General features: G+C 44.0%; 1 protein-coding gene across 1 annotated transcript in view; it reads right to left on the bottom strand.

Moving 5' to 3' along the window:
- The window catches only part of LOC126100575 (uncharacterized), a 57,927-nt gene extending 43,965 nt beyond the window's left edge, over positions 1-13,962 (bottom strand). The window contains exon 1 of the mRNA XM_049911193.1: positions 13,790-13,962. Coding sequence (XP_049767150.1) covers positions 13,790-13,861 — 72 coding nt within the window. The 5' untranslated portion in view covers positions 13,862-13,962. The remainder of the gene's footprint in view (positions 1-13,789) is intronic.
- Positions 13,963-15,516: the final 1,554 nt, after the last annotated feature.

Below are 15,516 nucleotides of genomic sequence, written 5' to 3'. Positions count from 1 at the left end.
TGTGCAAGAGCTCCATCGTGCATGAACCACATGTTGTGTCGTACTTGTAAAGGCACATGTTCTAGCAGCACAGGTAGAGTATCCCGTATGAAATCATGATAACGTGCTCCATTGAGCGTAGGTGGAAGAACATGGGGCCCAATCAAGATATCACCAACAATGTATGCCCAAACATTCACAGAAAATCTGTGTTGATGACGTGATTGCACAATTGCGTGCGGATTCTCGTCAGCCCACACATGTTGATTGTGAAAATTTACATTTGGTGACGTTGGAATGAAGCCTCATCCGTAAAGAGAACATTTGCACTGAAATGAGGATTGACACATTGTTGGATGAACCATTCGCAGAAGTGTACCCGTGGAGGCCAATCAGCTGCTGATAGTGCCTGCACACGCTTTACATGGTATGGAAACAACTGGTTCTCCCGTAGCTCTCTCCATACAATGACTTGGTCAACGTTACCTTGTACAGCAGCAACTTCTGTGACGCTGAAATTAGGGTTATCGTCAACTGCACGAAGAATTACCTCGTCCATTGCAGGTGTCCTCGTCGTTCTAGGTCTTCCCCAGTCGCGAGTCATAGGCTGGAATGTTCCGTGCTCCCTAAGACGCCGATCAATTGCTTCGAAAGTCTTCCTGTCGGGACACCTTCGTTCTGGAAATCTGTCTCGATACAAACGTACCGCGCCACGGCTATTGCCCCGTGCTAATCCATACATCAAATGGGAATCTGCCAACTCCGCATTTGTAAACATTGCACTGACTGCAAAACCACGTACTGATGTGCTTGATGCTAGTACTGTAGAGCAATGAGTCTTATGTCAACACAAGCACCGAAGTCAACATTACCTTCCTTCAATTGGGCCAACTGGCGGTGAATCGAGGAAGTACAGTACATACTGATGAAACTAAAATGAGCTCTAACATGGAAATTAAGCGTTTCCGGACACATGTCCAGATAACATCTTTTCTTTATTTGTGTGTGAGGAATGTTTCCTGAAAGTTTGGCCGTACCTTTTTGTAACACCCTGTACAGCAGAGGTTTGGAGGCATGTCTTCTACGGATTGCAGCTCTTATGGAACTCTCAAGGCTCTGTTCATTCAGCCTGGAGTGACACGACAACTCTGCTGGCAGAAATACCAGACAGAACGCTTGGAACTCAGTGATGCCTCTACTTACACACTTTCCATTTACCTGAATGCCAGTAGACCTGCTGCCGGCCTGGCAGTGCTACCAATGAAACGCACGGCGGCTTATGGCCAGTCTAGCAACAAGACAATAGCACAAGCTACCTGCCGCTTTATTCGAATTGCATGTGTGAGTTATGGATGGTTTCGATACTGAATCTTTTATAAGTGAGACTCAGATGAGACCAGAAATTTGGGACACTTCATCTCAGAACTATGAAAACTGTGAACTGAAAGAAAGTTTCTTGGGAATGGTGCGTATATAAATGAAACCCAGTTCGAAGAATACGCCCCTCCACATTACAATCAATTCAAACTACTTATAACACTGCACATTCATTGCACTGGTTAGCTGGAGAACGTGGAAATTATGGATTCTCAATTGCTGCACAAGCTGTTATTGGTGCTCCACACCACTCACAAAAACTTTACAGCACAGAGAAAGTCCATTACTGTCTGGCTTTCCAGGCGGGAAGGAGTGCCTGGTCCCCGGCACGAAAAAAAAAGAATAAAAAAAAAGTTCAAATGGCTCTGAGAACTATGGGACTCAACTTCTGAGGTCATTAGTCCCCTAGAACTTAGAGCTAGTTAAACCTAACTAACCTAAGGACATCACACACATCCATGCCCGAGGCAGGATTCGAACCTGCGACCGTAGCGGTCTCGCGGTGCCAGACTGCAGCGCCTAGAACCACACGGCCACTTCGGACGGCGGCACGAATCCGCCCGGTGGATTTGTGTCGAGGTCCGGTGAACTGGCCAGCCTGTGGATGGTTTAGGCGGTTTTCCATCTGCCTCGGCGAATGCGGGCTGGTTCCTCTGATTCCGCCTCAGTTACACTATGTCGGCCATTGCTGCGCAAACAAGTTCTCCACGTACGCGTACGCCACCATTACTCTACCACGCAAACATAGAGGTTACACTCGTCTGGTGTCTGGGGGGTCCACCGGGGGCCGAACCGCACAATAACCCTGGGGTCGGTGTGGGGCGGCGGAGGGGTGAAGTGGACTGCGGTAGTCGTCGTGGGGTTACGGACCACTGCGGCTGCGGCGGGGACGGAGCTTCTCCGTCGTTTCTAGGTCCCCGGTTAACATACAATACAATACTATCTGGGTTATTATTGTTTTCTTCAATTTCCTTCCAGTCAAAAATATCAACACTATATTTCTTGTTGCGTCAGGTGATATTTATGGATCCGACACTTCAGACACTCTCGAATTATTTTAAGAGATGAGGCTGGTTTCCTGTTTCCCGTCCGATATGTTTATTTCTAATATTGGATTTGATTTTAGAACAGAGTACTTTTCAAATAAAGGTAAAGGGAAATGAACATTTGGAGTCATTGGCCGGGAGGCCCCTTGTGGAGCCGCCTTGGTGCAGGTCTTATTACATTCGACGCCACATTGGGCAACCTGCGCGCCGGATGGGGATGAAATGATGATGGGGACAACACAACACCCAGTCCCTGAGTGAAGAAAATCTCCGACCCGGCCGGGAATCGATCTCGGGCCCGTAGGACGGTAATCCGCCACGCTGACCACTCAGCTATCGGGGTTGACAACTGAAACGTCATGTGTATGTATACAATTACAACAACAAGCTGTAAATGTCATTGTAAATAACAATAATTTGCTACTGATTAGAGGGGTCTCGAAAATCCCATGTGTCGGTGAGATGTCTTTCCTTAAAATCGTGTCCTTTTTATTCAGTTCGTCTGTGTAGGTCTCCACTAGCTCGTTGAATGAACGTACTGATGTACAAATGTAATTGAAAAATTTCTCTGTAATTTCTTAAATCATTATGTAGCGTGTGAAATAACCTGGTTACTTCACGATCAGCAATGAAGGGATGTACCCAGAACTTCCTTTTCTGACTTCTCCTTTTATTTTGACGTTGCACAGAGAGCACAACTACTAGCTCTTCAAGGTCCACTTATATTGAGCTCAAACTAAAGAGATTCCTGTAACGGCTATGCTGGCAAACGTACTGGCACACCGGAGAATGCATATTTTGTTTTTGCTGCCGTGCACCTTGAGCTGTTTGAAACAAGCCCGAGAAGATAAGAAATCAAATACTTGTACTGCGAAGAACAGTTTGTAGGCCTGGGTACCGACACTGCAGAAGCTGAGACCTTATGAATCTCTGTGCAGATTTTGCGGCTTGACGTGAAATCTGAACTACGAGGCTGAATTAGTCAGCTGTTGCTAGGTGCCGCCGTATCTGTTTGTATTGCCTGTTCACCACCTGTTACAGAGCGTATCTCTGTTTGTCATTACTCACGCACGGTGCTCTTAAGGTAAAAGAGGATCTTCTGCCACCAGGCTCGATCTTTCCGAGAGTCACCAGTGACAATGACATTTGTGGTCGTGATACTATTGCAAGAAATGCGTTCCACAAAGGCAACAACAACATTAAGATAGAAAAGAGAGTGAGCTTGGCAGAAGTGGTAGTCGCTAACCTACATAAAAAACGATCTGAAAACATTCGTTTCAAATCCAACAAACCCAGAACTTCCTTTGAATCTCAAACACATAGCAATTAAATTAACGAAACACGGCAAACACCTGTTTTCATATGACTCTCGAAAATGTAATGCTGAGAAAACAATACACTCGGTTAAGTAGAATCACAGAGAATTCCACAAATAAATAAGAATTCCGAAACAAATTAAAAGCCTACACTCTTGATCCCAGAATGCGCCATGGGCGCTGCTCCGCCCCCCTTCCCCTCCCACCCCCACCTTTTACGAACGCGTGTGAAGATATGGAGATTACAGTCCATAACTGCACGAAATTTATGTTACCACCATAAGTTATTTTGAGTGAACGGTTCATTGACGACTAATTTTGGTGGAAAGTATCATTTTAAAGTCAACTAACCGTATAGTATAACACAAGAAGAGGTGGAAATGTACAAATCACAGTACTCTGCAGAAAACTACGTATATATGCACACGTAACAATAAATAAAAACCTCTTAGTTAAGTTCACATGTAAAACGTCATATACAAGTCAACTGTTGCCTTCGTCGAGAAAATTTACTTCGACATCTGAAAGAAAACTCCGTTCAGATGTTGGCACATTTATGCACTGCGCCACGTACACCACTGCTCGGAGCCATTTAAGCAGTAATTCTGGCCATAGGTCTGCTACATACGCAAATCAAAAGGGAAGAAACTATAATATGTGGTAAAATGGGAAGTACTCTCTGCCACGCACTTCACTTTAATTAACAGAGAATGAATGTAGTAGACATCGATGGAAATATAAATGAACGGATCTCCAGTGCTACCTGAAATACGCGATCTCCCTTACTTCCTGTAGATACAGATTAGATGCAGTAGTTCCAAGGTGTGCCCGAGAAGTTCTTGTATCCCTATATTAAAACAGTATACGCATGTTATACACTGGAGTCCTTACAAATTAAAACTGTACACCCAGTGGATCTACCCGTATATGTGCACAATCGTACCTTGCACAACCCATACAGTCCTTGATTTACACTGAAGAGCAAAAGAAACTGGTACACCTGCCTAATATCGTGTAGGGCCCCGCGAGCACACATAAGTGCTGCAACACGGCGTTGGATGAACTCGAGTAATGTCTGAAGTAGTGCTGGAGAGAACTGATGCCATGAATCCTGAACAGCCCATTGCAAGGCATCCCGGATAATAATTTTCATGTATGGGAGTTTGCTGGCCAGAGGAAGTGTTTAAACTCAGAAGAGTGCTCCTGGAGCCGCTCAGTAGCAATTCTAGACGTGAGGGGTGTCGCTTTGTCCTTCTGGAATTGCTCACGTCTGTCGGAATGCCCAATGGACATGAATTGATGCAGGTGATCAGATAGGATGCTTACGTTCGTGTAATCAGTCAGTTTTACCTAGACGTATCAGGGGTCCCATGTCACTCCAACTGCACACGCCCCACACCACCACAGAGCCTCTACCATCTTGAACAGTCCCCTGCTGAAATGCAGGGTCCATGGATTCATGAGGTAGCTCCAAACCCGTACACGTCCATTCGCTCGATACAATTTGAAACGGGACTCGCCTGACCAGGCAACATGTTTCCAGTCATCAACAGTTCAATGTCGGTGTTGACGGTCCCGGGCGAGACGTAAGGCTTTGTGTCGCGGAGTCATCAAGGGTACACAAGTGGGTCTTCGGCTCCGAAAGCCCATATCGATGATATTTTGTTGGCTGGTTCGCCACACTGACACTTGTTGATAGCCCAGCATTGAAATCTGCAGCAATTTGAAGAAGGGTTGCACTTCTGTCAATTTGAACGTTTCTCTTTAGTCTTCGTTGGTCCCGTTCTTGCAGGCTCTTTTACTGACCGCGGCGATATCGGAGATCAGATGTTTTACCGGCTTCCTAATAGTAACGGTACTGTCGTGAAATGGTCGTATGGGAAGAAAATCCCTTCATCGCTACCTATGATATGCCGTGTCCCAGCGCACATGCTCCGACTGTAACACCACGTCCAGACTTACTTCAATCTTGATAACCTGTCATTGTAGCAGCAATAACCGATCTAACAACTGCGCCAGACACTTGTTGTCTTATATAGGCGTTGCCGACCGCAGCGCCGTGTTCTACCTGTTTACATATCTTTGTATATGAATACGCAAAAAAACGGCTCTGAGCACTATGCGACTTAACTTCTTAGGCCATCAGTCGCCTAGGACTTAGAACTAATTAAGCCTAACTAACCTAAGGACAACACACACATCCATGCCCGAGGCAGGATTCGAACCTGCGACCGTAGCGGTCGCTCGGTTCCAGACTGTAGCGCATAGAACCGCACGGCCACTCCGGCCGGCTATGAATACGCATACCTGTACTAGTTTCATTGGCACTTCAGTGTATTACGGAGCGCCACAGGACTATGCTTCAAAAAGGTCTAAAACAATTCTACGTCTTATACCGGCTTTGATCCAGATGGGATTAGATTATTCAATACACAGTTGGTGGAAGTGGTTAGGTGTGGCCAGGTATCGTGATAACATTCCGGCCCATCTCATCTTCCTTAGATCAGAAAACCGTGTTCCTCGTATTTGAGATATGTAGCACATTCATCAGAAAATAACGAGGTAAGAGGGAGGGGCCCAGTAGGAGATACAAGCATGCGCTAGATTCTGGGCAATGACTTTATCGGCGCACCTGATGCTCACAACGTCGTCGCTTGCCGAAACACACTGAGGTGGATGGATGGATGGCGGCATCATATACACAGATGGCAATGCTTTGGTGGCACTATCGTTTATACTTAGGTGATTATCATATGAAAAGGATTCAGACGTTAATATGACCGCACAAAGGAGTTAAGAGACTTTGAACACGGAATTTTATTTTGGAGCGAGACACATTTGACATTCCAGTTCGGAAATCGTCAGCGAATGCGATATACCTCGATCCACCGCGTCAAAAGTGTGTCGAGAATACGAAATTTAAGGTATTACCTCTCACCACGGACAAGCTGTGGTCATCGTCCTTAAATTACTGATCGAGAGCAACGCTGTCTGCATAGAGTTTTCAGTGTGAACAGACAAACAACATTGCGTGAAATCACTGTAGAAATCAATGTGGGACATACAACAAACGTATCCGTTAGGGTAGTGTGGCGAAATTTGGCATTAAATGGTTAGGGTAGCAGACGAAATCCTCGAGTGCCTTTGCTAACAACACGACATCGCCTGCAGCGCGTCCCCTGGGCTCGTGACCATATGAGTTGGACCCTAGACTACTGGAAAATCGAGGACTGGTCAGGTGGGACCCGATATCAGTGGTAAGGTCTGATGGCAGGGCTCGAGCGTGGCGCAGACCCATCGGAGCCATGGTCCCAGGTTGTCAACAAGGCGCTGTGCTAGCTGGTGGTGGCTTCATAATGTGTGTGTGTGTGTGGGTGGGTGGGTGGGTGGGTGGGTGGGTGGACGGGTGGTTATGTGCGTGCGAACGCGCTTAAATGGAATGGACTGGGTTCTCTGGTCCAGCTGAGCCAACTGAGACCATTTGCAACCATTCATGGACTTCCTGTTTCCAAGCAACGGTGGAATGGTTATGGATAACAATGCTCCATGTCACCTGGTTGCAATTGGTTTGAAGAATATTCTGGACAATTCGAGTGAACGGTTTGCTACCCAGATCTCCCATCGAACTTTCATGGCACATCGCACACAAAATCCTGTACCAGCAACATTTTGGCAATTATGGACGGCTATAGGGGTAGCATGACTCCTGCAGAGGACTTTCAAGTTCTTGTTGAGTCTATGCCACGTCGAGTTGCTGCACTATGCCGGGCAAAAAGTGGTCTGGCACAACATTAGTAGGTATTCCATGACTCGTGTCACCTCAGAGTATTGTATCTACTGGATAAAGACATATGGCCGTGCACATTGTACCAACAAAGAACGATAAGCTGCAGCTAGCGCCTCCGTTTCTTTAGATAATTCATTCACAAAAATCTAAATTCTTTCATTTTCAAATTTAAATGTTTTCAGTGTAAACACCGGTTGTTAGCCACAGTAAAGTTCAACTGATCTTTTGTGAATGGACTTCATCGGCGACTGTGTAATTAACTGAGCGACGGCAGCAAACATTACCTCTCCAGTTTTCTGAAGGGAAACCTTGTACATTACTCTGTGAATTTGTAACTGTTGCACCTATCATCTAAGTGGACACAGACGTCGCTGGAAATCTGTATTGGATTAGAAGTACTTTTCATTCCAGCAGACCGATGGGAAATCTTCCCAGATGTAGAATGTCTCAGAAAAGAAGACTATACAATAAACATTCAGAAAAAAGTGCTAATGTATATTCTGTAGATCAAGTGGACCTCAGGGATGCGGAATAACTAGAAAAATTTAAACATACACAGTACAGTCACAATGATTTGAGCATCAACATCTTCAACTTCATGGTGCAATAACCACTAACAGATGACAGTTGGCAGTAGTAGCAGTGGAGGGTATATAAAATGTTTCGGGGGGATGCGGAAAACAGTGGAATCGGTGTCGTAATGCAGAAACGGAGCGATTTACCTGAGTTCCAAAAGGTCATGATCATTGGCTTTCTGGCCAAGGGTGGAAGCTTTTTCGAAACTGCTAAGTTTGTAAATTGTTCGCGTGCTGCAATGGTTGAAGCATACCATGCATTGCAAAGTGGTGCTAACCAAAAACCGCTCTGAGGAAACTGTGATGCGCCACGGCCCATAGATGACGTAGATGAACGACGGCTGTGGAGATGTGTACGGGCGAATGGAAGTACAACCGCGAAAGTTGTTACGTCTGGGCCTCTACACCGAACGCCTTTTTTGTGCACCATGTTGACTGTTGTTCATTGACCACGAAGCCTATAATTTGTACGCCAATACTGGAACTGGACGTCCACGGAGTGGAGACAGATGGCCTTTCCAGATGATAACATTTTACGCTCCATCGGACAGATGGCCGTTGGCGGGTATTGTCCTGCATTAACCTTCGAATGAGTCCCGGTCGGAGGAGGGAGCATTATACTCTGGGGAATGTTTTCGTGATATTCCCTGGGTACTGGGAGTATGTGTTTTCTGAAAGTTGGTTACCAACCCCCTTCTAGGAGGACCAGGATTTTCTTTTGGTGTTGTCACCCTTAGCCGATATGTTCCGGTTATTTAAAGGCGCCGCGAATAAGTTCGCCTTTCATCCTCTCCCATTGGCTTTGTAGCCTGGATCCACTGTGTGTCATACATTGTCTGGGGGTCTCACGACTCATGCCTTCCAGGATGTGGGAGTAGGGTTTGTTGGCAGAGCTGCAGTGAAATCCTTGAGGTCTGATTGATTTGTCAAATTTCAGTGGACATTTCCCAGAGTTTTGTTTCTGCGAACAGGTATCGGCAGCCTGAACAGCCTGAGCACACTGCAGCAATTTGCGGAAGGGTTGCACTTCGGTCAAGTTGAATGATACTCTTTAGTCGCCTGTTCTTGCAGGCTCTTTTACCGACCGCAGCGATGTCGGAGATCAGATGTTTTACCGGCTTCCTAATACTAACGGTACTGTCGTGAAATGGTCGTTCGGGAAAATCCCTACTTCATCGCTACCTCTGAGATGCCGTGTCCCATCGCTCGTGCGCCGACTATAACACAACGTTCAAACTTACATCAATCTTGAAAACCTGTCGTTGTAGCAGCAGTAACCGATCTGACAACTGCGAGAGACACTTGTTGTCTTAGATAGGTGCTGCCGACCGCATCGTCGTACTCTACCTGTTTACATATCTCTGTATATGAATAAGCATGCCTATACCAGTTTCATTGGCACTTCAGTGTTTTACGGGAGGGGGGAGACACGTCCATCTTTACATGCGGTTTGTGCTTTCCTCGGCACAGTAGCATCTACCAACAGGACAATGCAACGTGTCACACAGCGCACAGTGTACTTGCGTTGTTTGAAGAGCACCAGGATGAGTGAACTGTATTCGTATGACCACCAAACTCCTGGGGTTGAAACCCAAGCGAGAATCTGTGGGAGCATCTCGAGCGGGCTGCTCGTGCTTTGGATCCTCAACCGAGAAACCTAGTGCAGTTGGCCATACACTGGTGTCAGCATGGTTGCAGAATCTCATTGTTTTCCTGCACGTCCGTGCTGCAAAAGTTGATTATTCAGGATTTTACAGGTGTTCACGTTCATGTGCCTGGATCGTGTATTTTAATTTAAAACATACCAATCACAAAACACGTAAATGTTCATTGCACTGAGGAGCATATGATAATTCTCAGGTTATTGTACCCTTCATCATTAAATAGAAAAATAATTTTTCGTCACTTATCTACATCAGTCGCATTACTGCACTGAATTTGTACAGAAGTTAGATTGTATGTAACAATCGCGTTGTTTGATATTATTAATGACATATATACATCAGTCGGTTGTGATAAGAAATTCATCAGTGGAGCAGAGAGAGCAAATTCTTCAAACTCCTTTTGAACTGAACTCAATTACTAATTAAACTTTTTAAGCTCCTGGAAATTTATTGAAGACAGTGTTTCTGAATGACGGACACCATTATGGATCAAAGTGAGTGACTTTTAATTTTTGTGATGATTATTCTTATTTTTAGAATCGATTCTATAAACTGAGCTGTTGGTTTCAAAAAGGGGATCAACTTTTAAGGAATAGATATATTGCAAAAAAGTAGTCAGATCCCCAGTTCCTTCACTAGGCCTCTTTGGGATGTTCTTGAGTCCACACCACAAGTAATTCGTATTACATGTTTTCCCACTAGAAAGCTTTAGCTTGGTTTGATGAGTTACCCCAAAATAATGATCCTGGACGACATAAAAATAAGCAAAGTACACTAAATTTTTAATTTTATATCATCTACATGAAACGTATTCGCAATTGCGAATATGGACAACCATCAGCTGTAGAAAACAATGATGACAATGAAAATTTGTGAATGACCAAAGGAACAGCCCATCATAATTCAGAATAACACAGGCTCTGCAATATCATATTTCTGTCTCCTATGTCTGATGGCATCCGCACTGCAAATAGGGAGTTGTTTAGGCACTTTAGCAGTTTTGTGGTATGCTCCTGCCAGTTATTATCAAGCTGTAACCCCTAGGAATTAACTTCTTTTACCTTAGTGGTTTCCAGTTTTGCGGTAATTACCCCCTGAGGGTAAAATGAAACTTTCTGAGAGGTAAAGCAAAATTGGTTGTTATGATTTACTGACTATCATAAAATATTTTTTAAAGTAATCTCCGTTGTCACTATTGCAGTAGACTCTAATATATAACTGATCATCAGCCATTTGACGTCCGCTACTGTATTGAAACGTCCTCTACATTCTTCAACGGTACGAATTGCCGATAGTTCCATTAATTTCTATTGTCATCTACCTATCCTCCTGCCATTAGTTTGCCTTCCAATTCCTCTGTTATTTCTTGGAATCCAGAAAATAACTTCCTATATCCATCTTCCTGTTTACTGTCCAGGCCATCTCAACGTTTTATCATCACTACCATAGTTATGTTCCTTGATCCATTTAGTTGTATTACTCTCTCTGTAATTTGCCACGTACATCTCTCCAGTGGTCTGTGAGCTACCCACAGATTTTGAATGGTTTTCGTGTTAAAACAACGTCTCACTGTCATAACTAAAAACTGGTAGTATGGACCCTTTGTAGACCTTCATTAAAAAAAAGCATCATTCTGAAAACTTAATTAGTTTACCAAGAGCGCTCAAGGTCATCTTCACTTTTTATTTACTTCTTTTGCGGTCCAGTAGTTTGAAAACTTAATTAGTTTACCAAGAGCACTGAAGGGCATTTTTCCTTTTTATTTACTTCTTTTGCTGCCCATCCAGTGCTACTAGTTATCACTCGTTGTCAGTAATAAATTTTGTAATTTATAAAACTGACGTGTGATAATCATTGTTCCAAGACCAGTTTCTGTGAATAAAGGAATATTGTCAGATAGTGTATTTTGATGGAAAGTACAATTTCTTGAACGTCGAAAAGGCAACACGCTGTAAAGAGATTTCCACGAAACAAAACTGGTATTAGGAGTGTTTACACTGATATTCGGTGATTAGTAGTTACCATTATTGGAAGAACTCTTAAAAATACCGATTTCATTCCTCACAGCTCACAGATTGTGACATAGAGCTTCTCTCTTGGTAGCAACGGAAATAGAGGTAAAGAACGAATTAAATTGACGCATGACTTACGACATGCAGTAGTGGACACCAAGCAAAACACAAAGCTGTGAGAAATGAACAAACCAAAATACCATAAAATATCCTACCGACTCGTTATTTCTTGATGTAGTGAAAAACGTAGAAATAGTGAGATTGTTATTTGTCTGAATATTAAGGGGACATTGTACCTGAAATTCGTTGAAATTTGACATTTTCTGTTTTCTACTCCATAATGTACTTTGGACTTTCCTGAAGATTTTGGTATATAATACATTAAAATCAGACAATTGTGAGACCTTCACCTTATATTTTGAATGCTGACGTGTGACTGTCAAATTTCGCGGCTACGCATATACTGCCACAGTTGAGCAGTCATATCTTGGGAACTACAGAGTCTAGAAGGCTATCAATTGCTTTGTTTAGTGCCTACTGCTACGTCTTAGAAGTTGGCATTACGAATAAACAAATCAGGCCTTGGTTTCTGATACTAGTTTTCGTTGAAAACAGTGTGATTATCGCCTATTTTTGTTGTAAGCTAAATCCTATTGCTTTTTATACGTAAATAAAATGACTAAGCGTAAAAGTAACTTCAAGAAACTCAAATTTGCTGGTAACAGATATGTAAGACCTGCAGTTTCTTCTGAAGTACTTGAAAACACAATGAAAAGCCATGTCATGCTTTCTGAGAGGTAAAGCAAAATTGGTGTAAATATAGGCAAGCTAAATTTTCCGGCACCCTGCATGAATTTACACACAAATATTCTCTTCCTTTGGCAGTAATGGAGGAAATCAAACCTTTTTACAGAGATATGGCAAATCCTGAGCTACGAAAGAAGTGTTTAGTTGGGAAGATCCAGAACGTGAATGAGTCCTTCAATAATGTTGTGTGGTGCCGTGTGCCTAAAAATGTATTTGCTGGCCTTATGAGTCTAAAGTTAGCAGTGTCTGATGCTGTAATAACTTTTAATGGTGGGAACTATGAAAGACGTAAGGTTCTGGAGAAGTTAGGGGTCAGATTTGGACAGAATACAGTTAAAGGACTGCGGTAACTGGATGAGCGTCTTGTACGTAAAGCAGAGTTGGCTGCTCAGCAAATGACAAAAGAAGCAAGAAAGAAAAGGAGGAGGCAAGCACTGGGCTGTTGTGACACTGAAGAAGACGCAGACTATGGGCCAAGGCAATTCTAGTGCATAAAAGATACAGAAATGTAAGTCTGTATAAGAATTTCTAATAAAAAAAGTTTTAAATATCAGTATCTCTGAACTACATTTTTTTCAATAAATGACCCATTTTCTAAAAAAGTACTGATGGCAGAGACACGAAATTTTCACAGCTTGCCAAGTGTGAGATTCAACAAAAATGGAACTAGAATAATTAAAATTTCCTGAATTGTTTTGTTTTTATGTTCATTTATTTACAAAATTCTGACAAAAATTGAGTGTTCGAAAAACAAAAAGATAACATGCTCCACAATACAATTTTTGTAATAATTCTAGTTCAGTGTATTTAGAAAGGTGCATTCGATAATTATGGAAAGTTGTAATTTGGTGTCTTAAAATATTTCCAAGATAATGGGTCACAAAATTCGATAATTTAGCATTGGCGGCATAAAACATACAATTTCCCCTTAACAATCATAGATAATAGGAGTTAATTTTTATTTCCAGTGTAATTTTTAATTGGTCCCAACTTTTGTTGGAGGTGCTGAATGACATCTGATTTGGTCTGGTCTCAAAAAGGTTGGGAAACACCATTCTACCTGCCTGTCATATGGTAGGAGACTATAGTTCGCAGGACAAGGGGATAACAATATTCAGGAAATAAGCTCTGAAAACGTGTTCATGCCGAGGCCAACCTCGCGTGTAGTCTTTCTTTCCCCGTAAAGTCTCGCCGTAGACTACCTAGGGCGTTAACGACGGACTCACCGCAGCGAGGACGCAGCTGACTGCCAACAACAGCGGGGGCAACACGCGGAGGAGACGAGCAGCAGCAGCCATCGTGAGTGTGGCGGAGAGCGCGATGTGACGTGCAGCGGGCGGCTGGGACGTTTGTTTTATAGCCGTGCTACTATCTGCCGGGATGCGTGCTCCGCGCTCGCCACAGATAGAGATACGCACTGCCGGCCACCGCTCTCATCTCTCTGGACCTTCTCTCCCCCATCCCTCCCCCCCCCTTCTCCCAGTGTTATTCTGCGGCAAGGGACAACAAAAGCCAGCCTAGCCGCAGCAATCATCCAATGAGCGCTGTCGCACCGAGGACGCCAAGATCGGCACGCGCACTACGATCCGAGTCTGCAAACGAATGTCCTTCCTCCTACATTTCTCGTTTACTGACAGCGTTAAACTTTCCAAGTATGTGTATGTCCATCTTTTCAGAGATGGTTGCAGGACTGCGGCTGTTCAGTACAGAATGTCAAATCAAACACCTTTCAGCCGTCTAATTTCCAAACTTATTTTATTGGGCTGCTAGTTTCGGCGATATATTACGCCATCTTCGGGCCCCCTGACCGATGTGTGGGAAGATTCTAACCTCGGTTCCGGTCAAAATGGGGGCCAGTATTCAAACACTGATATCTGTACATTTTTAATACAGCGATCACATCAAACGTCATCTGCTGTGAGTCGGCAGATTGCTATATCAAAAGTATACAGGTGTCAGTCTATGAACACTGGTCCCTATTTTGACCGGCACCGAGGTTGGAATCTTCCTACACGTCGATCAGGGGTCTGAAGATGTAAATTATCCAGTAAAATAAGTTTGGAAAATAGTCGGATGAAAGGTGTTTGATTTGACATTCTGTACTCTTCAGTCTCTTTCAACAACAGTGGGAAGCAAGAAGGTGCTTAAAACATCAATGTAGGCCTGTGCTGTGATAGCGCTACGCAAAACAACAAGGGGTGCAAGCCTCCTCAGTGAAAAACACGACCACATCATAATACCACCACCTCCGAATTTTACTGTTGACTACACACGCTGGCAGGTGACGTTCACCGGGAATTCGCCATACCCACACCCTGCCGTCGGATCGCCACATTCTTTACCGTGATTCGTCACTTTACACAACGTTTTTCCACTGTTCAATCGTCCAATGTTTACGTTCCTTACACCAAGCGAGGCGTCGTTTGGTATTTACTGGCGTGATGTGTGGCTTATGAGCAGCCGCTCGACCATGAAATTCAAGTTTTCTCACCTCCGGCCTAACCATCGTACTACTTGCAGTGAATCCTGATGCAGTTTGGAATTCCTGTGTGATGGTCTGGATAGATGTCTGCCTATTACACATTACGACCCTCTTCAACTGTCGGCGGTCTCTGTCAGTCGACAGACGAGGTCGGCCTGTACGCTTTTGTGCTGTACGTGTACTTTCACATTTCGACTTCACTATCACACCGGAAAGAGTGGACCTAGGGATGTTTAGGAGTGTGGAAATCTCATGTACAGACGTATGACCCAAGTGACATCCAATCACCTGACCACGTTCGAAGACCGTGAGATCCTCGGAGCGCCCCATTCTGCTCTCTCACGGTGTCTAATGACTACTGAGGTCGCTGATATGGAGTACGTGGCAGTAGGTGGCAGCACAAAGCATCTAATATAAAACACGTATGTTTTTGTGGGTGTCCGGATACTTTCTATCACATGATGTATCACA

This window comes from Schistocerca cancellata, chromosome 9 (genome assembly GCF_023864275.1).
Source record: "Schistocerca cancellata isolate TAMUIC-IGC-003103 chromosome 9, iqSchCanc2.1, whole genome shotgun sequence".
NCBI classification, from domain to species: domain Eukaryota; kingdom Metazoa; phylum Arthropoda; class Insecta; order Orthoptera; family Acrididae; genus Schistocerca; species Schistocerca cancellata.
This window is presented reverse-complemented; position numbering and strand designations above follow the sequence as displayed.